Source organism: Trachypithecus francoisi, unplaced genomic scaffold (assembly GCF_009764315.1).
Source record: "Trachypithecus francoisi isolate TF-2019V2 unplaced genomic scaffold, Tfra_2.0 Lachesis_group2, whole genome shotgun sequence".
Taxonomy (NCBI): Eukaryota; Metazoa; Chordata; class Mammalia; order Primates; family Cercopithecidae; genus Trachypithecus; species Trachypithecus francoisi.
Window position 1 is genome coordinate 40,375,077 of NW_022681465.1, and position 26,174 is coordinate 40,401,250.

At 37.5% G+C, this 26,174-nt stretch overlaps 1 protein-coding gene across 3 annotated transcripts; it reads left to right on the forward strand.

Moving 5' to 3' along the window:
* Nucleotides 1-410: 410 nt before the first annotated feature.
* Nucleotides 411-26,174, forward strand: SPATA9 (spermatogenesis associated 9). Of its 3 annotated transcripts, none has more exons than XM_033179082.1 (5): nt 411-761; nt 2,073-2,161; nt 9,060-9,287; nt 20,522-20,617; nt 25,576-26,174. In XM_033179082.1, exons 1-5 carry the CDS (start codon nt 617-619, stop codon nt 25,864-25,866), a joined length of 849 nt encoding a protein of 282 aa, XP_033034973.1. In that variant the 5' UTR covers nt 411-616; the 3' UTR covers nt 25,867-26,174. The 3 variants fall into 3 exon arrangements, with proteins under 3 accessions (XP_033034973.1, XP_033034975.1, XP_033034974.1); XM_033179084.1 differs by lacking the exon at nt 411-761 and adding an exon at nt 1,467-1,870; XM_033179083.1 differs by lacking the exon at nt 411-761 and adding an exon at nt 1,468-1,895.

The window sequence follows — 26,174 nt, forward strand, 5'->3', positions numbered from 1 at the left end:
ATCACTCTCTGTCATTTTTCACCACTCTAGTTCGGGGGAGAGGGCTCTTAAGTAAGAAAAGACAAAAAGGACGTTGTTAGCAAACACAAAGAGTTGGTTATGCTTTAAGTGTGGTAAACATTAGCCTGAGAAATGCTCTTCCTCTAGATTTGTTAATTTTATAGGATGCCTAGGAGGGAGAGGACTGATGGAAAGAGAAGAAAATTGGGTAAAACCAGTTGGGCAAGGACATCAGAATCAGTGGATAAAAAGAACTAGGGGATGGTGGAAGGGAGGAGAATGGAGAACAGGGAAGAAGACCAGAAAGAGAAGAATCTGCCAGGTGTTCCTCTGCAGTGGACAATGATGGCTAACTATCTTGCTAGGACAGATAAAGTATTTCATTATCTCATACACTCCCAGCGTGTGTATTCATCATTGCCTAATATGATTTTCTTTCTACCAACGGATTGCACTTTCCAAATGTTAAGGGCATAGTTATCTTAAGCATGAGAGTCATGAGAGGCAAGCAGGTTCTATTTTGGTTAGGAGAGGTGGATGTGGTATGGTGGAGGGTGTTCTAAGGTAGATTGTGGACTAAGAACACCATGAGAGCTGGGGATTTGACAGGCTTCCCATGCTAGAGGAATCCTGGGATGAAGATTTCTCTTTCCCAAACTGTTCCCATGAAGAAACTTTCAGCAGCCGTGGCTTTATGCTTGCTGAAGAAAGTGGTCTAGCTGCAATTAAATATGAGGGCTTCAAATCAGAATGGGATTCAGGTTAGCCAACTATTTCATTCACACTAAAATATAACTAGGCTGTCGGCTGGGCATGGTGGCTCACGCCTGTAATCCCAGCACTTTGGGAGGCCGAGGCTGGTGGATCACGAGGTCAGGAGATGGAGACCATCCTGGCTAACACGGTGAAACCCTGTCTCTACTAAAAATAGCTGGGCGTGGTGGTGGGTGCCTGTAGTCCCAGCTACTCTGGAGGCTAGGGCAGGAGAATGGTGTGAACCCAGGAGGCGGAGGTTGCAGTGAGCTGAGATTGTGCCACTGCACTCCAGCCTGGGTGACAGAGTGAGACTCTGTCTCAAAAAAAATTAAGTTAAATAAAATAAAATTAAATATATATGTATAATATATATATGTGTGTATATATGTGTGTGTGTGTGTGTGTATATATATATATATAACTAGGCAGTCAATCAAGTCTGCATGGTATCAAGTTCTTCCCATATTTGATCAGGGGAACTAATGGTCATCTGACGTGTGAGGGTAGTAGGAGGGTAAAAGATGAAGAAAAAAGATTGAGATTATAAAGGAGACAAACCAAAGACTTTACAGTTTTGCCCGAATTTGATGTAGTGATCCTCATTGGTGAAGCAAAAACAATCTGTTCAGAAGTCTTTCTGAATCACTGCTGGTGTTTCTTTTCTATTTGGCATCATATATAAAGCATTTCTTTTAAAGCACATGCCAGTTTTTTTCAGAGGGACCTTTGTTCTCAGATGATCCATTATTATATCACTGCAGAATTTGGGACAAATTTCAACTTATATCATAGAACTCCTTAGTGTACTTTATTATTCAATCCCCTCACTCCTTCCCTTATGCCTCCAAACACATTCTTCTTCCTCTCACTACCAGAGTGATTTCAGAAGATTCTGTAGCAGGTTCTCGGAAGCCTATTGTGCAGTAACAAAGAATTCCAGCAGTGAGCTGTGAGTTCTGTCCTTACTGGCTTTCCCAAGTGGAAGGCTACCCTCATCTTTCACTAATGGCAGACTAGGACAAGCATTAACCAGGCCTGCAAGCTTGTTAAGCACTAGGAACCCAAGCAAGAACTCACCATGCCGATCAAACCTGTTGGGTGGATATGTGGGCAGGTGTTGAAGAACTTTTCTGGAAGAAGTACACACAATCTTGTTGTAAAGGGCATATGAGTGTGGGAACAACTGGGAATAAGATCCCCTAGAGTTCCTTTACTTTCCCAGTCATCTAGGAATTTGATCAAGTGTTTCATGTTCTTTTGAAACATTTAGGGGATGTTTTCAAAGTTTTCTTTTTCCTAACCTCTTTTTGTCTTAGTCGAGGGGATCCAGAAGGCAATCATGGACCTTGTAGATGAGTTTAAAGATGAATTTCCCACCATCCTAAGATTATCACAGTCTAATCAGGTAATGTGATTTTATAACCTTCAAAAGGAATAGAAAAAATATATTCTATTTTTAGTATCATACCAATTATTTAATGCTTGATTTTGAGGTCAGTGTTCAAAACTTAAGAAAACACTAATTTTGCCAAAGAAAAACAAATTTCAAATATTACTGATTAAGGGGGTCTTTCGGAAGCAGAGAGATTGTGGACCAAGGAGTGAGGTAGATTGAGAATTGAGTTTAAAGACAATAACTATGTCATTAGGATAAACACCTGGCAGTCTCTCATTGCTACAACTGCAATGTAAAATCAGAAAAATACCTAGATACACTTAGCAAAAATCTATGTCAATTAAATCAGTGCAAAAACCTGAGATAAATTTTAACAATGGAAAGATAAATACAACATGGATGTGTGTTTAATGTGGAAAGAAAACAGTAGTATCAATTTAAATAAGGTATACATGTATATTTTTTAAACCTCTGTTCCAAAAAGGATTTGAAACAGATAAAATATTGGGAGTGAAGGAGGAGGGAGGTATATATTTTGAAGAGACATAAAATTAGGAAGAAGTAACAACTTCTTTAATGAACACATGTAACCTAATTTACTCAACGGTACACAGCTCTTAATGGAAAAATGTGGTTCGGTTATTTTGATCACAGTCGGAATAGAATATGCTGTGAAGGTACATGGTACAGTAACAATCCACTTATCCAGAAGTCAGACTCCTGGCAATGTCAAACATGAGGTATATAGCCAAAACCTGGAAGTTAACAAAAAGCACTCTGAGTAACACAGTAATCACAAAGTATACATATTTCATTCCAAAGGAGAGGTATTAGAGCTACCTTTAACCATGCCTGCAGACAACCAGCCATCAGACATTTACTACTGCTTGGGACTGGAGAGAGGAAATACAGAGATATACAAGATGCGATCCTTTCCACCAATGAGCTTAATCTAATGGAGATAGAGTTGTAAACAAGTAATTGCATTAGAATATGGTGTTACAGCTCTATAGCTAATTTAGAGGAGTGAATGACTCTACTGAGGAAGGTCAGAGAAGGCTTCATGGAGGAAGGATGCTTTTAAGTTGGGTCCCAAAGGATGAATAGTAGTTTTCAAGGTAAAGAAAAGAGTGGGATCAGTGGGTAGGTGAAGGGAAGCATATTCCATAGGCAGTGTGGGTTAGGCCTAAAAGTAGGAAGCAGCAAGCGTGCTTCCAAAATGTCAAATAAATATAAATTAAAGGCATGTAGGATATAAAGGTTGAGATAGGAAATAGTAGAAAATAGGAAATGTAACAAGGAGTTACAATGTGGAGGTCTTTGTATGCCATGTGAAAAAGACTGGACTTTCCCTTATATGTAACACAAATACCAGTCACAGAAAGGTTTTGGGCTTGGAAATGACATTCAGTTTGCCCATCGAAAATACTTTTTTAGTGGTAATGAGATCTGAATGGAGGCAGAGCTTCTAGGAAGATTTTGTTGCAAACGACAGCTAAGAGCAAGAACATTAGCATTGGGAATAGAATGAGTTGAGCAGAAGAGATATTTAGCATATTTTGAAACTGACAGTGGGGGATGAGAGAGAATGTGTAAAGGTTGAGGAAGATTCTGGATTTCGTGGGTGGCTAGAAGAATAGTGATCCTGTTAACTAAGACCAAAGACAAGATGAGGAAGAGCAGCTGTGGAGATGAGTTTGACTGGATCACAGTTTAAGAGGCCATGCCAAGTCCTGTCCAAGCCTTGGAGTTGAGTAATAAATTGCATATGTAGGTTGGAAGCTCAAGAGAATCCCACCTGAAGATGTACATTTGGGAGTCATCAGTGTATAGTGTGTTGTTATAGTGTATAGTTAAACCATGTGTTTAACTATAGTGTACATTTAAACCAAAATGGTAGTCATCACTGCTCAAGAAGATTGTGTAGTAACATTAGGGCATAGGATAGAGCCCCGCCAATGCCACTGTTTAAAGGGTTAGCAGGGCATCAGAGAAGAGAATGAAGAGAATGAAATTCTATGAAAGCCACAGAAGTGGAGAGAAAAAGGAGAGAGGAATTAGCAGCAGTCAGAATCCTCAAAGATGTCACGTATGGGATATATTTTTTAAAGTTACTTTTCATGTCAGTAAAAATTTAGCCAACACTCAGTGGGTAAAATTTTAGTTACCCAGAAAATTTACTTATGTGGAACTCCTCATCCACCAATAATGCTCACTGTGTACTTAAACTCTTATTTAGCAAAAATAATTTTCTGTTCTGAATAGAAGGTAATTGTTATATATGCAGATGATTCAAATTACTGAGCCCATACATTTCTAAAAATAAATTAACTGGGCAGGGTGCGGTGGCTCATGCCTGTAATCCCAGCACTTTGGGAGGCTGAGGCGGGCGGATCACAAGGTCAGGAGATGGAGACCATCCTGGCTAACATGGTGAAACCCTGTCTCTACTAAAAACACAAAAAATTAGCCGGGCATGGTGGCGGGCGCCTGTAGTCCCAGCTACTCGGGAGACTGGGGCAGGGGAATGGCATGAACCCAGGAGGCGGAGGTTGCAGTGAGCCGAGATTGCGCCACTGCACTCCAGCCTGGGTGACAGAGAGGGACTCTGTCTCAAAAAAAAAAAAAAAGTTAGTTGATATGCATTCTCGTTTACCATTGAATCAGATGAGTTTTAACTGTCAGGACCTGCTGAACTCCCTTAGCTGTAGTAGAGTTCTGAGACTTGTAGAATGGACTCCCAGATGGTATAATAGAGGACAATACTGATTTAGCCTGTAAGATAATAGCCCTGGGGAAAGAGGACATTCCCAGTATCAGTCATCATAGGAAGAGGCGGGCATATTAGATACAGGACACCAGAACTCGGATGGTTGGCCTTAGTATCAGGGGAAACAACTGCTTTCTGCCTTTGGCCGGCCCTCTCTTGGGTCTAGTGTTTGAGGAGATGTGACACTGAAGTGTAGGAATCTGCAGGCACAGTGGTAAGATGCATCCAAATGCTGGTCAGATCAGCTAAGCAGGAGAGGGTAAGGCTTAAGAGTTTCTGAGGGCAAACTGGGTTTTCTAATACTGTATCTTAGACTTGGCATCCAGTAGCTCCCCCTTTTTGCATTCCCCTAGCCTTGGTATAAAGTCTTTTGAAACATTGGAGACTATTTTGGCTATGCTCTGGAGTAGGAAGGAAAGAGATGGGCAGATGTACGTGCCTGGTCAATGTCAAATAGGCCAGCACAGTAGTAATTACTGAGAAAGGCTCAGGGTGAATCCTAGGAAGTCGGAGACAGGCGTGGAAAACCTTGTTATCGTTTTCAAGTTTTGATTCTCCCACCATTGCTGAAATCAGAGAAACTGGGGTTTTATTTAATCAAAGAAATGGCAACTTCATTCATTCATTTCTACCTTCTGAATAGCCTCATTATCATTAGAACCATAAGCATGGTTATGGTGACATCAATTGATTGAATATTGTGATCCCCAAAGATAAAGCTGTGAGTTCCTATTTCCAACTAATTGAAGTAATTTACTTATAGAACTTTACCCAACTCAACTAGGAACATAATTAGTTACTTTATTTCTCATTTTCAAAACACTTAACATTGCTCTTTTCCCACTATTTCCTTTGAAGAATGTATTGCTGAGATTGGCAAGAAACTTGAGTAGTTAGGGGATATTATCACATATTTGAAGTTATTTGCCCTTCAAATATAAATTATGTGGAAAACATTACTAATACTCAGTTGTTAAGCAGATGATTTTTAAAAGGTTAGATTGTAAGTGCTGCAATTTTTTTTATTTCCAGGATGATCCATACTTCCCAAACACAGAGAAAGGAATGGTCTTAAAAATTCTTAGAGGGCTTTATTAATTGGGTTGTATCTTAAAATTCTAAATTTTGTGATTAGTATTTAAATCTCTCCCTGCCCCCAGGCATGTATTTATTTAGGAAAAGGCCATCTTGCTGGCCTAGAACAAAAAAAGATTTGATGGGAGTGACGATGGAATTTTTATAGAGGACTATACCTAGAATACAACCAGAATACTGATTACTAAATTGTTCTTCCTGGATAGATTTTGAAGGAAATTTTCTTTTTGAGGCTGGGAAAGTTACTTTTATTTTATTTTACTTATTTTTTTTGAGACAGAGTTTCGCTCTGTCACCCAGGATGAAGTGCAATAGCACAATCTCCACTCACTGCAACACCTGCCTCCTGGTTTCAAGTGATTCTCCTGCCTCAGCCTCCCAAATAGCTGGGATTACAGGTGCGCCACCATGTCAGATTAATTTTTGTATTTTTAGTAGAGACAGCGTTTCACCAGGTTGGCCAGGTTGGTCTCAAACTCCTGACCTCAAGTGATCTGCCTGCTCTGGCCTCCCAAAGTACTGGGCTTATAGGCATGAGCCATGGTGCCTGGCCAGAAAGTTAATTTTAGAATCCTGGCTTGAGATGATGGCTTCTGAGATTCAGTTCTTTCCACCTCTTCTGTCCCAACCAGCCCAGACAACAGCCTTAGTATCTACTTCTTTAGAAAGAGTAATTTTTAAAGGTTTACACTTGCAAATTTCAAAAGATTTCCATAAGATGAATTTAAAATAGTAAACCTTTAAATTATGTACTACAATTGAGTATCTAAAAAATTTTAATTCAGATGCTCATTCTTGGAATAAGAGAAAAATATCTTAGGATAAACAGGGTCAATTTTTGTGAGTTTTTTAAATATGAAAGATGAATATATCTTTTTTCTGTTATCTTGTACTTAATCATATACTACAAAATAGAAAGTGTAGACAGGACATATTAGAATCCATGCCAAAAATTTTGGAGTTTTATGCCCTTAGATGTACTTTTCTGAATTCTCTATGCTTTTTTGTTGTGGTTGGTTATTGTTAATGTGTGAAAAAAACTGCTAAGAAGGCACCAATGATGTTTGGAAATTACCTGTAATGGCATTTAGGTTTCTGGAAGTAATGAGACTATGACTGTCACTAGAATGCTCTCTAATTCAATTATATTTTTGTCTTTGGTGAGTTGTTTCTTGTGGAGAATTACCATTATTGTGAAAGTTATAGAATTGTGCACTGAAAACTTTCTGTGTGGTTTCTAATGTAATATTTGGTATACTTCTTTGATGTTTCTCAAGATTAATTTGTTTTATTTTCTGATACTCTTCATTCATTCATTCTGACAAAGATAGAGTGTGTATTACGTGCCAGACACTACTTTGGCTCTGGAGAAAAAGAAGCAAGCTAAATGGATATAAAACTCTTACAATTTACATTCCAGTCAAGTAAAAAACAATGAACAAGGAAAATAAACAATATAGTACATTAGTGGTAAGCGTTAAGGAGAAGAAAAACTATAGCAGAGAAGGGATGCAAAATAGAGGTGCAGGGATAGAGAGCACAACTGATGATGTGGGTAGAGTGACCAAGAAGGTCTTAGTGAGAAAGCAGTTCTTGAATGAAGATGTGAAGGAAGTGAGGGAGTGAACCTTGGGATGCTTGAGGAATCAAATGGCATAGCTAGTGCAAAATCCCAGACACCTAAAAACTTCAACAAGTAATGAGGAAGGAAGGGAAGAGAAAAAGATGAGGCTGAACAGGTGAAGAAAAAACAACCTTTGTAGGGCCTTGTGGACCACAGTATGTACTTTGGCTTTTACACTGACAGCAACTGGAAGCCACTGAAGCAGTGGAATAGAAGGAAAATATGATCTGACATAAGTTTTAATTAGATCTATCTGGCTAGTATATTGATGAACAGAATGAAAATAGGCAAAGGGGGAAGCAGAGAAACCACTTAGGAGGCAAATTCACTAATCTGGAAAAGAGATGATGGTAGAATTCAAATATAATAGACTGGGTGCTGTACTGGGGGTAATGAGAAGTGGTCAAATTCTGGGACAAGGTAGAGAAAGAATTTAGTAAGATTTTCTGACAGGCTAGTTTAACAGATATAGAAGAGTAAAGTTCAGCATTATAATTGCCAATGACAAAGAAATGGGTATGGCTGTAGCAAGAAAAAAATAAAAAAAAGAAAAGCAAGATATATATTTAAAGAGTAGAGCTCAAATGGAGAAGTCAGTTAAGAATTCTTGTTTACTTAAGAGCTCTTTAAAAATTCAGTGCACATTTGTTATAGTGTACACTGCTCGGGTGATGGGTGCAGCAAAATCTAAGAAATTACCACAAAACGATGTATTCATGCAACCAAATATCAACTGTTCCCCAAAAACCTATTGAAATTTAAAAAAAAATTTTAAGTAAAAATTCAGTACACAAAATATATAAATCTAGGAGGAAAATGAAACATTTGTATCTTTTGGCTGGTTACTTCAATTCTTGATATTTATCCCAGGGAAAAAAAACAAATATATATATATGTGTGTGTGTGTGTGTGTGTATGTGTGTGTGTATATGTATAGATTTAAGGGTCAGGCGTGGTGTCTCACACCTGTAATCCCAGCACTTTGGGAGGCTGAGGCAGGCAGATCACCTGAGGTCAGGAGTTCAAGACCAGCCTGGCCAGCATGGTGAAACCTCGTCTCTACTAAAAATATAAAAATTAGCTGGGTGTGGTGGTGCTTGCGTGTATTGCCAGTTATTCAGGAGGCTGAGTCAGGAAAATCACTTGAACCTGGGAGGCAGAGGTTGCAGTGAGCTGAGATTGTGCCATTGCACTCCAGCCTGGGCCACAAGAATGAAATTCCATAAAAAAAAAAAAAAAGATTTAAGTACATGGCAGGGAATTCAAGGGGTTTCATGGAGCAACAGAATCATTGGACATTGAATATATGCATGACACCATGCACAAGGTAGTTATATAGTAGTCAGTCTCTGCCAGAAGTAGTTTTAATAATGCATTGGAGAATTACACCAGTTACTTTTCAAAGGCCTATTTTTCAGAAAAGAGAACCTGCGCAGAAAACATCCAAAATCAGGATGGCTATTGCTTTAGCTAAGATTGATCGAACAATATTAATTCGTGGATTAAACAGCATATCCAGATCCTCCAAATCAGTGGCCAAACTTCTGCATCCTCAGCTTGCATGCAGACTTTTAGAGCTAAGGGACATATCTGGTCGTCTGCTGAGGGAAGTTAATGTGCCAAGGCAACCCCTATATAACATACAGGTAAGGGAATACTGCATATGCACAAGGACCCCTTTTAAAGAAACTTTTACATTTGCAAAACTTGAAAAATAAAATGTGGTGAACTTGATTGTCCTATGTATAAAACAGATATACCTGGATAAGAGAAATGAATGGTTGGGCCTTTTTAAAATACAGTGGAATCTTTGGTTTAAATAAGTTTGAAAGGGAAAGCAATGTGGACTTTTTTCTACCTTATTGTTTAATTGAACTATATGAAACTGTCCATTTCAAATGGTGCAATTTAAATATATGCATGCAAATTACCATTTATGTTAAATCTAACAGAAATTTTACAACTAGCCTTAAAAATTATTGTTTTGTTCCTTTTTCCTCATAACTTTGTTATGTTTCCAAGATAACCTTTGTTTGACATAATATATTGAGTATATTTACCTATAAATTCAAATTACGTTTTCTACATTGTCTTATTGAGGCTCTGTTATATTTTGTTGAGGACCACAACTCTTAAAACTTTTTTGGAATCAATTTCTTGCTTTCTAAACTTCATGGCACAGAACTCAAAGAGTTTTTCAATCTGGGCATTATACAAATCATCCTAAATTTCACTACAAAAGATTCAGAATTTTGCAATTCTGGCATCTAAACTGCAGGACGAATTAATTTGAACTCTCTGTTGAAGGAGAAGAAAATGAGGCTCAAATTGAGTTAAACCAAAAAAGAAGATGTATTAGCTCCTGTAAACAACCCAAAGCTGTTAAGATTCCTGACATGTCTGCATACAGGTATTCCTGGCTTTCCCCTCATAGTTGCAAGATAATTTGCAGCTGTTCCTTGGCTATATTCTTCCAGGTTCAATTTCAGCAGAGAAAAAGAGAGAGAAAACCCCTAACCCCACATCCCTAGCAAAGTCTCCAGGTCCATTCCGAGAGCATGGCTTGTGTTCTCAGAGCTTACCTCTAAACCAAGGACATGAGATGCACTGATTGGCCTAGAACTTGATTACCTGCTTACCCCTAGAGCTGGGATTGGAGCTCTGTCCAGACCACATGACCTGAGAGTGGTGTGGAATGCAGAAATCCTCAAACCAAAGTCTAGGTTTCTTCAAGAAGGTAAAAAATGGATCCTGGATAGCTGAAATCAACAAATACCCTTTATGTAGGAGTCGCTCTTTAATGAAAGATTTTGACATTTCTAGAAAGCATCATATATTTAAGCTACAAATTGCCTGAGAACAGCATTTATAAAAGGCTTTTATAATTGCTGATGTCTGAGAAAGTAAAAAATGGTTTGTGTTTGCCAACCACTGGATTCTTTATGAACTACAAGCCTTAATCCTGTATGTTTAGATCATTGAAAAGAAACATAGCTGTGGCTCATGCCTATAATCCCAGCCCTTTGGGAGGCCGAGGTGGGTGGATCCTTTGAGGTCAGGAGTTTGAGACTAGCCTGGCCAACATGGTGAAACCTCATCTCTATTAAAAATACATTAGCCAGCACGGCGGTGTGTCTGTAATCCCAGCTACTCAGGAGGCTGAAGCAGGAGAATCACTTGAACCCGGGAGGCAGAGATTGCAGTGAGTTGAGATCGCACCTCTGCACTCCAGCCTGGGCAACAGAGCAAGACTCTGTCTGAAAAAAAAAAAAAAAAGAAAGAAAGAAGAAAAAGCAAAAAAGAAACAAAGTTAAACCATGTTATCTTAAATCCCCACTGAAATATCTTTCTAAACCTAATGTTTTGACTTCATGTTTCTTTCCTTGCATTGTCAAACCTATAGATTTTATAGAGGGTTGGTAGAAGAAATGTCTTTTGAAGAATATTTCTGTATTTAATAAGAAATCATGTTTAAAGACACCGGCCATTATGCTATTCAGGGTCTTCCTTTTTGCTTCTCTACTAAGTCAGAACTGGGAAGGATCTGAGATCTTACACTACCCGCAAACTAACAAATTAGCCTGCCACAATTATACACACACATATGCGCATGCACACACACACACACACACACAAGCCTTGGGTCACGAACGCATGGTTTATTATTCACAGCAAAAGCGTCAGCCAGAGCAGTATCTTGTGCTGGTTCCCTATGCTTAAATTCCTGAGGGCAATGCAATGCGGGCCAAATGTTGCCTGTGCACACACTATGTTGCATCACAGGAGAGAGGAACCTTGAAATCAGGGGACTCTGGGGACACTGGCACATCTCCAAAAAGATATACAGATGGAGAGACAGAGAGAGGGAGAAAGAGAGAGAGATTAATTATTCATTACCTTGGAATATAAGTAAATGTTTCAGGGAAAAAGGAGAGGGCTTTATTTTTAGTGGCCTATGACATGTTCAGGGAGGTACATGTCTCTCTAGAGGGATATACTTTTTCAACTTTGCAAGGCTGTTTGCTATTCAAACATATCCTTTGCTCAGAAGGGCCAATCTGCACAGGAATGAGAGAAATCCATGATGACTTATCTCCCAACACTCACGAAAATTCAGTGGCTAGAAAAAAAAAAGTCTTTCCAGTTGAATTTTTGTGTTTTCATCCAGTAATAAGAACTAAGAGACATAATCTGTTTGCCTTTTTACTTTGACTGATAATGAGTTTCTGAGGTAAATTTAGAGATCAAGTGTGATAACTTATTCCAGGAACCTAAGATAAACAGGCTTAGGGACTAAGTGACTTGTGCAAGGTCAGGATGTTAACTGTGACTATCTTTCCTGACATTAAAGTCCATGACTATGATCTCTCTTCTTCTTTGCCCTTATTCTAATTGTCTTATGTTCTAGCTTTAATTTTACAAATTCTTATCAAAGAAACATTTCAAAATGTATAGAAGTTAATTGATTAGAAGTCCCATTTGAATTTAAACTAGTAGTAATATTTTGCTATATTGCCTTCAGATCTCTCCTTTATAAAAAGAATATCATTAACCATGCCCCAGTTCCTTCTCCTTTCTTCTCTACCAGAGATAATCATTCTTATGAAGTTGATGTGAACATTTACATGCATACTTTTATATTTTCTCTACATTTGTATGCATATATTAATGTTTTTTCCCCAAATTTCTTGCTTTTTTCTTTTCAAAGTGTCTTTTACAAGTTTATTCCGTTTAAACTATTTTCTTTAATTATTTTAAACATATTTATGTGTGGTCTTTTTAATGATTGTCCTTGAGGTATTTGGAGGTGCTAATTTTTCTATTGTGATCTATATTGCATCTCACATATAGATAATTTTCTTATAATTTTATTTTAACTGAAACTTGAAAAGAAAAAAAAAAAAACTTGAGTCTTGTTTTTTTTTTTTAAAAAAAAATCCCTTTTGGCCTTAGTGGTGAAACTGTCCCTCTAGAGAAATTGTGCTTGTTGCTCCAGGGGTCCCAGCAACCTGAGACAAGTCTTTATGTTTTTTTTTTCAGCTTAAGATTCCCTGCATCACACTGATAGGGTAAATTCAGATCTCTTTATAAGGGGCAAGCTTGGAATTTTAATCTCTCATGGGAGTCCCACATGGAGACCAGCTTCCTTACTTTCTTCCTGTACTGGTGGATGCAATTGTTTGAGTCCCAATTTCACTGAAATTGCAGTTCTGCGAAGGCTTGATCCCCACCTCACATCTATCCAAGTATCATATCCAGTCCCTGTATTAATACTCAAGCACCCAACCATTATTTTAGGGTCCAGTACCATCTCCAGAGTTCCTGGGATATAAGCTCATACACTTGCTGCTCTGGCTTTTAGTTCCCTTTTTGTTCCTGGCATTGGGGGTGGAGGGGGAAGGTCCCTTTCCTTTTCGTAAGCTCAGTTTTGTATTACATCTTTTGAGTTTCATTTTTATAGCATTTCTAGGTGTTTTTGTGTGAGAAGCTCCACATTAGCTCAGTCTGCCATGTGTATGGAACCAGATGTCTTTCAGCTTCACTTCTTAATATCTCTCTTTACAAGTTTTAAGATGATTAAATTTATTGGAAGTGAAGTATAGTTCTACTTTTTTATTTATTCAACAAATAGCGGCCAGGCAGATTGGCTCACACCTGTAAGCCCAGCACTTTGGGAGGCCTAGATGGTGGATCACCTGAGGTCAGGAGTTCAAGACCAGCCTGAGGTCAGGAGTTCAAGGCAGGAGAATCACTTGAACCTGGGAGGCGAGGTTGCAGTGAGCCAAGATCGTGCCACTGCACTCCAGTCTGGGCAACAAGAGTGAAATTCCATCTCAAAAACAAAAAGTTATTGAAAACCTGATATGAAAAATCACTAGATTAGGTACCAGGGACTCAGAGATGTCTCACCCTTGTCCTACGGACTGTGGGGCTCACAGGTAAATAAGCGAACAGTGTCAGTAGGATGCAGCAAGTGCATGATCAGAGTATGCAAAGTGCACTACAGAAGCATCAAGAAGAGACATATAATTCCAAAGAGTGGTCCATATAGACATTCTAGAGATAGGATACTGTATCTGAGTCTTGAAGGAGGAATTAGCCAGATGAGAAGTAGGAGAATCATTCACACAAAAGAACAGTATATATGAAGATACTGAAGTTAGAGAGAACATGACTTATTTGGAGAAGATAAGTAGTTCCGTATGGCTAGAGTGAGACAAGTGAGAACAGTCCCAGGTCACAGGTTCCAGGGTCCTTGAGGGCTGGGAGTTAGGAAGAAGGTTTACGTGGGGAGTATACAGTAGCTAGGGTTGATAATCAGAATTGCCAGTGAGGGAAAACTAAGTTGTAGTAAACAATGTATCTCAAATCTCAAAGGCTTAGTGAGGACAGAAACAGAACTGACTATGAGGACAATGGCCTGGAGAGTCAAAGCCACAAAAGGAATGTATGAATTGTGGCAGAGGTCAATGGATTGGTCTGTAAATGGAGTGTATCCATGGTACCAGAGTGTGCTGAGAGGAAAGTGCAGTAGTATGGAGAAGCCACATCAGACAGAGGTCAGCTTACCCAGAGTGGATTCCAGTGTGAATTCCTTTAAGAATTGTCAAACTGCCTGTCTCAGATGGAGCTTTGTGTGGGGAAGTAAAAGGGGTAAAAGCTGGAAGGACTATGCAAGGGGATATGCTTTGTGGATGCATGAAAGATATAACTCTAGGAAAACTTAGCTGTAAGAAGGTAAGTGGCCTGGTTAACTTATCTGAAGGTATCTTTCAAATACCTTCTGGATGTGTTCTGTCTGGTCACTGTTTTGTGGATGACAAATGATGAAAAAATGCCTTGGTAGCTGGAGCACCTTAAATAGCTCTCCCAAAACTCTCTATTATATGGCTGAGAATACCAGTGAGGCCAGGTGACTTCCTTTGGAAACAAAGAAATAGAGTAACATTTTCATTAGGACACAAACAACAACTAGAATAGTGTTTCAGCTTTTTGACATGGGGAGTTCTGAGATGCAGCATCCAGTAATGGTCTCCTCGAGGTGAAGAACGGACACTGGCTCAGGAGCTCCCTCTACCATCTACCCGGGCCTTTCTGATTCGATGTGCAGCTCTAGAGCATGCTTAATATGTCATAGCGTATTGAAATGTGCCAAATAGAAGCCTCCCAAAGACCCAACCAACAGGAATGGCCTAAAGCGAATCTAATGGCCTGTGACATGTGCACAGATGGTTAGGGTCAAGCCTTTCTAGCTGGCCACCTTGTTAGAAGAGGGTTCTTTTGGACCTGGCTCTATGGATGCTAAGTAAAATTATTCCTCAAACCCCTCCAGGTTCTGCAGGACTGAGACTGCAGTGATAGAATCGTAGCTAGTTCTATAAAAAGCCTCAGGAATGGAAAACTCTTAGTGGAGAATTTCCTGGTAGTTTTCAACATCTCCAGTGCCAGTACTTACAGAACAGTGCATCTGCTTAGTCTTGTGAGCTGCCTGCCTGAGTGGAGCCCGCAGCTGCTCTAGGCTGCAGTGACCTAGATAATTGCCTTGAATGTTGACTTCAGCCAAGACACGTCAGCTCCCAGACATCGTTGTTGACTCTGGCAGGCCAATGCAGGGCCACAGGACCAAGAGCTCTTCCTGTGATAGACTCATCCCTATAATGGCATTAGAGTTGACTGTTTCTACTTTGTATACACACCGTGGCATGGTATAAGATAAGATAGGGACCAAAGTGAAGAAAATCCTCAGCCTTTACAATGCCTGGACTGTAGGTGGATCCCAGTGAACTTGTGTTCTTTTTTCAGGAACACAAGGATCAGAAACTTATCTACGTAAAGTTTCTTCCTTACCCCATCCTCTAAGTTAGACTCCAATTTGGGGTTTAAACTATAAACCTCATAAATATCCGGAAGTTCTATAGGTCCTACTTGGGCCTGCCATGAGGCTAACTTGGCTGGTATAATCTAGACCCAAGGAAAGAGGATATTTTCTAGATAGTAGAACTCCTGGGCTCTTGAAGACATACAGTACTCCTCCACTTTGGCAAAGGGATTAGGACATTGGAGTTTTTACAGGACCACTGGATTAAAAACTTGTTTAAGAACAATGTTCTACAGACTGTTAATACTGGGGTTAATAAAGTCAGGTAGCTTTCTTTAAAGTCAGGAGTCTTTCCTGTATTCAAAGGTGTTGAAGGTTGCTAAGCAAAGACACATTCGTGTAGCTTTTCCAAACTTACAGGAATACTTTTTTTCCTGGACCTCTCTATAAGTAGCAGTCAGTGTTTCCTACAACATTTGTCTGAGAGTTAGAATTTCCCCTATGACTCCCCTTGTAACTCTCATCAGGGTGGTTTTGGACAATGTAAACTATATGGGGCCTGGTAATTCTCCAACCTTCAGGTCATGTATAAGTGAATCTTTACTTTCTAAACTGCTCACTGTTGACTTTTTTTGTGATTTATCTTAATAGTGAAAATAAGATGAACACACATCCTTGTTTTATGAGATAAAGCAGTCAAAATTATGTGGAAAAAGTTGAGTTAAAGGTTCAAAATGTTTTTACTGCTCAAATATCCATATATTTTACGTTTTACATGACCAAATTTAAAAAGAAATGTATGAACATAACAGTGACACCAAGGTATTTTTTAACTCAAATATGCACATAAAGTGAAATTATATAACAAGGTTGAGATAAAAATTTTGAAATGGGCCAAGATCATCTAAAGACTGCCACTTACTAAATTTCTCCTGTTTTTTATCTTAGCTTTTACGGTACACTATTCCTGCTCAAAGCAAGACAAAAATGAAACAGCATGGTTTATAATATGAAAAACATGTTTTTTAAGTGAGTCATAAAGTTGAAAAATGGCTACTTGCCAGTAACCACATATATTTTGGAGGAAATATATTTTCTTGTTACAGGAATAAAAAGTAATTATTAAAAGCATTAAAATAATTTTAAATGACCCTTAAACAATATAAAGATTAATTATTCAGAAGCATAACATATATCAAGTACATAATTTATTTTGAAACTCATCAGCTTTACTTACTTTTAGGTGCAGGACAAAACCTGAGAAAGAGAGATGTAATAAAACGGAAAGAGTAATTTCTCATGTAGATACCCGTATTAGTCCATTCTTGTACTTCTATAAAGAAATACCTGAGTCTGGGTAATTTATGAAGAAAAGAGGTTTAATTGGCTCATGGTTGTGTAGGCTGTGTAGGAAGCATGGCAGCATCGGCTTCTGGGGAGGCCTCAGGGATTTGGTATTACATTTCAACATGAGATTTGGTGGGGACACAGATCCAACCCATACAACACCACTTTTATTTTTATTGTATATGGCCTACCAATGATTGAACATGGACCTCCCACTATGAGTTCATATATTCACAAATTCAAGAACGTTTTCACCTGCTAGGAGGTATATCTGCTTTTCTTCCTCCTAGAGAGTCTGCTCTCTACTTGTATGTTTGTCTCCATGTAGCTAAAAGTAGGATTCAAAGGCATACTATCAATTTGATTCTTCTAGCAAGAGAGAAAAAGCAGCAGCTGCTTCATTTCCTGGAAACTCTTTCCAGAAGCCAGGAATTCTGGGAAATACTGCAGGTGACCTACGGAGGGAGGTGGCAGAAACTTTCCCTACCTATCTCTACATCTAGGAGTTAGTATGGCCCGAAGAGAAAGGAGGAAGAAAGAAAACAGCCTTTCCCCAACCTCCAGCACCCCGACCCCCCACTCTTAGCTACTAGGCTAGATCCTATTCTTGGTTTCCTTGTTCTATAAATCACTTAAGAGGGAAGAAGGAAATTGCAGTGGGCAATTTTGTTCTGCATTCAGTAGTGGCAGCACTAAGCAAACACTGAGTATACTAGAACAGGATGTAGACATATTTTAATATTTCATAGGTTTGTTAGAGGATAAAATGAGACAATGCAAGGAAAGCAACCTAGCATGTAATGAGTGTTCTACAAATGTTAATTATACAAAGTAACCTAACTAAATCATAACAGCAATTAAAATGTTGGTGCATTTCTGTCCAAACTTCTTCTATGCAATGTTGTGTTTATTTTAATCATAAAAACATTGGACATAGAATTTTTAAGCTTTTATACTGAAGTATACAGAATAGTGCACAAATTAAGTGTATAGCTCCATAAATTTTCATAGATTGAACACATCTATGAAAATCTTGGTAAGCAGCACTCAAGAAATCTTCTCATGCTGACTTACAGTCACTAACTCTCACTCTTGCTAGGATAATCGTTTCCTTTTTTTCCAAAAGCATAGATTAGTTTGGCTTGGTTTTACATGGTATCTAAATGGAATCAATCATACTTGTACTTACTATTTTGAACCTTGATCTTTCTCTATTATTACTGTTACTAACATTCCCTCTCTAATAAGGGACTAATAATGTCCCTTAATGCTACCCATGCACAGACATTTTACTAAAAACTTTACAAGCATTTTCTTATTTATCTTTACAGCAAATCTGTGAGATAAGCATTAGCTATTATTCTCAATTTGGAGATGAGGGAACCAAAGCTTAGAGGAAGAATTAATTTGTTCAAGATTTCATTACTCAAGAACTCTGGGACTAGAGATTAACTACATCTATTTACTCCAGAGTCCATCCTTGTAATGCAGTCCTTTACCACTCTTCATCAGCAGTAGTGTATCCCAAGGCAGCGTAGCTTAATGATCAGGTTAACAGCTTGGGCTCTGGAGTACGATTTCCAGTTTAAATCTCACTTTGCTACTTATCAGCTATATTACCAGGGGCAAGTTGCCTACCTTTCTTTTTTCTGCTTTCCAGTTGTGGAATGAGGATAATAATAATACCAACTTCATAGGATTTTTTAAGAATTAAATGTGAATACTTATAAAGTACACTGAACAGGACCTGGCAGACAGTGCCATACAAATGTTCGTTCAACAAAAGGTTATCACATGTTCTTCAGAAGTACCTTTTATTTATTTATTTTGAGATAGAGTTTCACTCTTGTTGCCCAGGCTGGAGTACAATGGCATGATTTCAGCTCACTGCAACCTCTGCCTCCCAGGTTTGAGCGATTCTCCTGCCTCAGCCTCCCAAGTAGCTGGGATTATAGGCATGCGCCACCAGGCCCGCTAATGTTTGTATTTTTAGTAGAGATGAGGTTTCACCATGTTGGTCAGGCTGCTCTCAAACTCCTGACCTCAGGTGATCCACCTGCCTCGGTCTCCCAAAGGACTGGGATTACAGGTGTGAGTCACTGTGCCCGGCCCAGAAGTACCTTTTAAAAGGCTGCATACTATTCACAATAGCCAACACATAGAATCAACCTACATGTCCAACCACAGGTGAATGGATAAAGAAAATGTGGTTTACATATACAATTGAATACTATTCAGCCATCAAAAAGAATTCTGTCATTTGTGATGGGAAGGATGAATCTGGAGATCACGTTAAATGAAATAAGCCAGACACAGAAAGACAAGTACCACATGATCTCACCCACACGTGAAATCTTAACAACAACAACAAAAAGTTGATTATCATAGAAGCAGAGAGGAGAACAGTGGTTACCCAGAGACTGGGTGAGGAAAGGGGAAAAGGGAAGGATGGTGAGAGGTTGTTAAATGGGTACAAAATTACAATTAGATAGGAAGAATAAATTCTGGTGTTCTACTGCACAGTAGGGTGACTGTGGCTAATAGTAAAATATTGTGTATTACAAAATAGCTAGAAGAGAGGATCTTTTAACATTCTTACCACAAAGAAATGACAAATGCACAATGTGATACAGATGCTAACTACCCTGATTGGATCATTATATAACATAGATTTCTATGGAAATATCAAATTGTGCTCCTTAAATATGTACCATTACAATGTGTCAATTAAAAATACATAAAAGGTTTGAAAAAATAAAAAGATTGCATAATATTCCACTGAGTGGATATAACATAATTTTCCTAAGTATTCTGGAATCATTGATTGTGTTGGTTTTTTCAATGTTGTAACTCTTTCATGAACGCTGTCTAATGAACATTATGTGCATGTTTTTACCATGCATTTATATGATTTTATCAGCTACAGCCTGTACCTTTTGGAAGTTCATTGAAGCCATTGAGTTGCTTGGCTCATACTTCAGAGGAGCCTGGCTAACTGCCACTTCACTGCTGAGTGGAAAGGGAATGTTTTTCCTGAAGTCCTCATTTCATACCCTGTTCAAGGCAACAGAGGTGGCCCATGAGACAGTATAAACTGAATATGTTACGATGATATGTTTCAGGCCGGTACACCTACTGCCAGAAACTAGAAACACAGGAGAGGCAACTTCATTATTGGTGTTAAATTTCTCTGTGTTTCATGAGAGCCTGTTGCATATGAGCACAGAACATTTTCTGAAGCTTAATGATCATCTAAGGTTAATGCTGGCCTTCAGCAGTCTCATGATTAACATTTCCAAGCAGGTCATTAATCTCTAGGAAAAGCTTATTATTTTGATTGCTGTTTACCTGAGGTTGTGAATAATTAGTAAAGAATGCTTACATGAATTTGAACAAAGGAAAGACTGTTTTTCTCATATGCACAGCAGCACCTCCTAGTGTGCATGGTTGGTAATTGTGAGAAGTTAGTCATTTAGATCAAAGAAATGCAAGATTTTTACAGATTTGTCACAGGTTTTGATTAGCACAAGAAAGTGTCTTCTTGTTAAAAAAGGAAAAGTAAACAATTTTCACAATGTGAAAAAGCCCAGATAGTCTAAAGTAGATGACTTTCTTTAGAAAAAAAAAATTATCATTGTATAGTAACATTGTAAAATATGACATTGAAACATTGAAAATGTTTGTTTATTAAGAAAATCTTTTCTGTTTTTGCAGGTCAGAAAGGGTTCTTTGTTTGAAATCATCTCCTTTCCAGCAAAGACTGCTTTAACTAGCATAATATATGCTTCATATGCAGCACTAATTTATTTGGTAAGTTAAGAAAATTATTAGAATCTAGAAATAAATCTACTTATGTAATGTTAATCATACTGTGCAATAGTATACTGTACAATATTTAATGTTGCCATTCACAGTCTCATTACACAAAACAATTTTTAAAATTTCCTTTTCTGATAAGCCAGGTCAATCTACCAAAAACCAGTTTGCTTAAATAACTAAAAAAAAATTTTAATGAAGTTTATTATTACCACTTGCATATTTTGATCAAGAAATTTAGTTTTACTTTCATTTAGCTAGAGTTGTTTTGTTTCAGCCATTGTGCCATGGCTGGCTAAAGTTCAGTATTCTGTCATTTGGGGTCTCTCACTTTGGGGAACACAGGTACTAGTGTATTTTGGATTACAAATGCGTGCATGAGAAAAATGTAAAAGATTTTTTATATTATAAGGGTTTTATTTTCTATTAATAGCCACTTAAAAAAACTATAACACACAAAAAGGAAAGTGTACAGCTTAATGAATTATCACAAAATCTATTAATCTTTATACTACCCAGGTCAAGAAACATTACCATAATTCCAGGAGCCTCTTTCTTGCCCCCTACAATCACTTCCCTTTCCTATATAGGATATCACTATTTTGACTTGTAATACTACTGATAGTTAGACTGCTTGAATTCTATATAAAGTCATATGGTACATATTCTTTTGTGTTTGTCTTTTGCCCAACACTGTTTTAAGATCATTCATTGCCTGTAGCAGTAGTTTGCTCATTTCACTGCTGTGTAGTGTTCAACTGATTGACTGTATCAACATTTATTTATCCATTCTACTCTTGATGGACATTTGGATTATTTCCAGTTTTAGCTACTATGAATAAGGTTGCTATAAATATTCCTGTACATATCTTTTGGTGAAACTGCTAGGTCATAAGGTATGCATGTGCTGATACCTAGTAGATATTACCAAAGAGTTTTCTAACTATTAACAACTAACACAAATTTCAGATTTTATAAAAGTCCCAGTTGCTCTGCATCATTACTGACAGTATTGTCAATCTTTTGCATTTTAGCCATTTTTGTGGGAATGTAATATCATCACATAGTGGTTTTAATTTGCATCTCCTTGATTATTAATGAGATTGAGTACCTCTGCATATATTAATTGGACATTTGGATATCCCCTTTGTGAATTTGTTAAAATCTCTTCTTGCTTTTCTATTGAGATACCTTTTTAAAAAATTTTTTGATTTTTACTTTAAAAAACTCTAGGAGCCTTTTTTGACTACATATGGAGAAATTTATTCTGTGACTTGCCTTTTCATTATTTTAGCAATGTCTTTTAAAGCAGAAATTCTTAGCCAGGCATGGTGGTGTGTGCCTATAATCCCTGCTACTTGGGAGGCTGATGGGGGAGGCTGAAGTAGGAGGATACCTTGAGCCCAGGAGTTTGAGACCAGCCTAGGCAAAACAGTGAGATCAGTCTTAAAATAAATAAAAGCATATCATAATTTTAATGTCATCCAATTTATTAATCTTTTCCTTTATGTTAAGTGCTTTCTATGTCAAAAAGAATCTTGACTTATACCTAATGTCATGAAAATATTCTCCTCTGTTATATTCTAGAAGCTTTATTAGTTTACCTCTCACCTTTAGATTTATACTCCATCTTGAACTAATATGAGGTAAGAGTCAAATTTTTCCCCATGAATATCCAATTAATCTATTTTTTCTTAAAAAAAGCCCTTTTCCTATTGTCCTAGAATACTCTTTTTTTTCATAAATCAAGTGTTCTTTATATGGTTTGTTTATAGATTCTTTGTTCTATTCAGTTGGTCTATTTGTCTATTCTTCCACCAATTGAGGACTGTATTAATTACAGGAGCTTTATAATATATCTTAATAACTGGGAGAATAAGTCCTCTTTCCAGTTCACGAACATACTATTCCTTCTATTTATTTTGGTCTTCTTTAATTTCTTTTAATCATTTTTATGGTTTTCTTGTTAGCATTCTTACACATTTTTGTTAATATTTTATATCATATTAAAACATAAAAGAAGTCCCAATTAAGAGCCAAGCAGGTGAGTGTGTGAGTGTGTGTGTGTGTGTGTGTGTGTGTAAGTGGACTAGATCTAAAATATACAGGGAAGTACATAGGGTCAAGAATAGCTAAATACCCTTGAAAAAAGGTAGAACTTACTTTTAAATGTATTAATTCAGTTTTTAAAAAACTAAATTTATCAACTATTTTGCCACTGTTTTAAATTTTCAAGAAGTACTCAATATCTTAAATGTGAAACTTATACAAAATTGGCATTCAACTAAGCTAGGATGCAAATACATTGCACAAAATGAACAGGATGACATGTCTATGGGGAAATAAAAACTAGACTAACACAAAAATTAGATTTCAGTTTCTCAAAGGCTGTTGAAATCACCTCACACAATTTGTCACGCCACGAACTTTCTAAGTAGGTAATAGAAACAAATTTTTGATGATCTGATAACTGGTCATATATGTATCTAAGGCCTGGGAGAGGTCAGGGTTAGAATTTTGGTTCTGAAAACAATATATATGTTAGATGTTAATGTCTTATGAGTGGAATCATGTCAAGAGAAAAGAGTGGTAAGTCAAAAGAAATATGAAGAACAGCAATATTTAGGTAAGCTAAAAAAGAATCCATTTGGGAGACAAGAAGCAACAATCAGAAAGGCAGAAAGAAAATCAGGAGAAATAATGCCAAGGAAATAGAGACTCAGGATGTTGTCAGTAGTTAAGTGTCAAATACAAGCAGAAAAGTCAAGTAAAATGAAGATTTGAAGTGTCCATTAGATACAGTAGTAAAGATGTCGAGGTTAACCATCTCGAAAATTATTTCAGCAGCATAAACTGAATAACGAAGACAGAAATAAGCAGGTTTCAGAGTGACAGAAGGTAATAACATGGAAACAGAATCTGGTTTAACTAAGAAGAGAGAGTGTGTAGCAGTCAATAGAGAAGCAGATTTTCAGAGATTTTTAGTTTTTAAATTTTAGGATGGAAGATACTCAAGCATGTTATAGATTGCAGGGGAAGAGCCAGTCAAGAGTAAAGAGGCTGAAGAGACAAGGAATAATTGACAGAGAAGATGGTAGGATGTAGGTTAAAAACAAATATAGAAGGATATTGACCTTGATCAAGACTGTTCATTTTCTGAGACTGGGAAAAAAGGTGGTTAGAATGTGCACAGATAGAATTTTTTGTTGGTGAGGGAAGAGAGAATGTTTCAAATAGGACAGAACTTTCCAATCTTTTTCACAACATGACATTCATAGAAAATTATCGTATTTGGGATAAATGGGTGAGGCTGTTTACAGCTAAAGGTCATGACTTTAAAGATTTCTAGCGCTGGGTTTGGATACATAAAAGTGCAAGTAACAAAGGATATCTGAATGACAGTACCTTAATCAATAAAAACACTTAAATATCTTAATTAGAAGTTGGGAGTTAGGCAATTCCCAGGTTAGTACAGTTAGGTCCAAAATGTTATCAAAGCCCAGGTCTGAATGTCTGTGCTTCCCCCAAATTCTTATGTTAAAATCTAACCCCAAGGTGATGGTATGAGCAGGTGGGGCCTTTGGGAGGTGATTAGGTAATGAGAACAGAGTCCTCAGGAATGGGATTAGTGCCCTTAGAAATGAGGCCTGAGAGAGCTGCCTTGTCCCTTCCACCATATGAGGACATAGACAGAAAACCAGCCCTCACCAGACACTGAATCTGCCAGTGCCTTGATCTCAGATTTCCCACTCTGCAGAACTGTGAGAAATAAATTTCTATTGTAAGTTACTCAGTTCATGGTATTTTGTTACAGCAGCCCTAAAAGCCTACGACAATGGGGTCTTTCCCTCCTTTTCTTCTAAAAACTTGTTTTCAGTCCTTAGGTTTGTTGCCTCATGATCAAGCATCACAATACTATTAGTGTTCAAAGCAGGAAGAGAGAGAGAGAGGGAAAAGACAGTCTATACAGGAGGAAAAACTTTTCCAAAAATCCTTTCTGAGTTCCTTCCCAGCAGACATATCATTTTATTTCATTAGCTACAAGGTAGCTAGTGAACTAACTGAAGGGAAGTGAGGAAAAGTGTCTGTGTTCCTCAATTCTATAGTGAGACGCAGGCAAGAAGGAGGAGGCAGGGGGCAGGACGGCAAGAGGAAGTTGAGGCTGTTCAAGCCTGAGGACCTCAATCCTTTGGCTGTTACCTCTAATTTAGGAAACCTTGTATGTGTTTATAATCCTTTATATTACCTTGAGGCATTTTTTTTGGTGAAATAAACTGGTTTGTCTTCTCATATTTCATAAATTTTCTGTTCTCATTGCTTGCCTTAAATACTTAGCATCATCATCATCTTCATCATTAGTAAACTGACAGAGTAAGTTTAATTAATGCAGTCCTTAGTGATTCTGAATTTTTGAAGTTATTTTTCTCTGTTTTATTTTTGACACTCTTCTCCTTAAAGTACTGAGTGGCAGTTTTGGAGGGGATGGTGATCACATATTTGCTCAGAAACCATTGATAGTAGCTTACTAAATTCTTACTGATATGTTGATGTCCTTTCATTGTACATGTAAGTATAAGCAAAGTCTAGAGGGAAGAAAATTAAAACAAAAGAACTACTTTGAGAAAAACATGTTTGAGGACAAATTCCATCTCTCAGAAAATGTTTCATTTAATTACATCAAGAGAATAAAGATGCAAAACATCTAATGAATTGGGGGAAGAGATGTAAAACATATTTATGGAAGCATACTAGGTTTTAAATTGCTCTCTAGATTGTATTATTTAGAACAATCTCGCAATGCTTACTATATTATGTGCCTGCAGGTCCTGAAGTGTTTTTTATTAGATTATGTAGATTAAATGACTTTATGTGAAACACTATATTGTATGTTTTAATCTGTGGTTAGTAGCTTAAAAAGAAACTTTACTTTTCAAACTATTTTTATTGTATAGGCGGTCTGTGTTAATGCTGTGCTGGAGAAGATAAAGAACATCTTCCAGGAAGAAGAATCCATAAGGCAAAACAGAGAGGAGGGTGAAAATTGTAGAAAAGCCTTTTCTGAGCCTGTGCTTTCGGAGCCTATGTTTGCTGAAGGTGAAATCAAAGCAAAACCTTACAGGTCACTGCCGGAGAAGCCAGACATTTCAGATTACCCCAAGCTTCTTGCTAATAAGCAGAGTAATAAGATCCAAGTTTTACATTCTGTGTTTGACCAATCAGCTGAAATGAATGAGCAAATCTGAATACAGATATCACTGAACAGAACCTAAGAGTTATCTACTTAATGGCACATTTCATCTGACAAAACTCAGAGTCTAGTTTACATATTCTGAATTGCTCTGCTTTCTTAAAAAAAAGAGAAGGGGGCTACTATTAAAATGTCATTTTCTAGTATTTACATGATAGAGTAAATAAAATGAATATTGATGTGGAATATAGGTACTGACTATATACTTTTAATGAACAAGAAAATCCATCCTTTGGTGGGTGAGACTTTACACTGTGGTTTATAATATAAGCATATTTATAATACATTAATGTTTTTATTAAA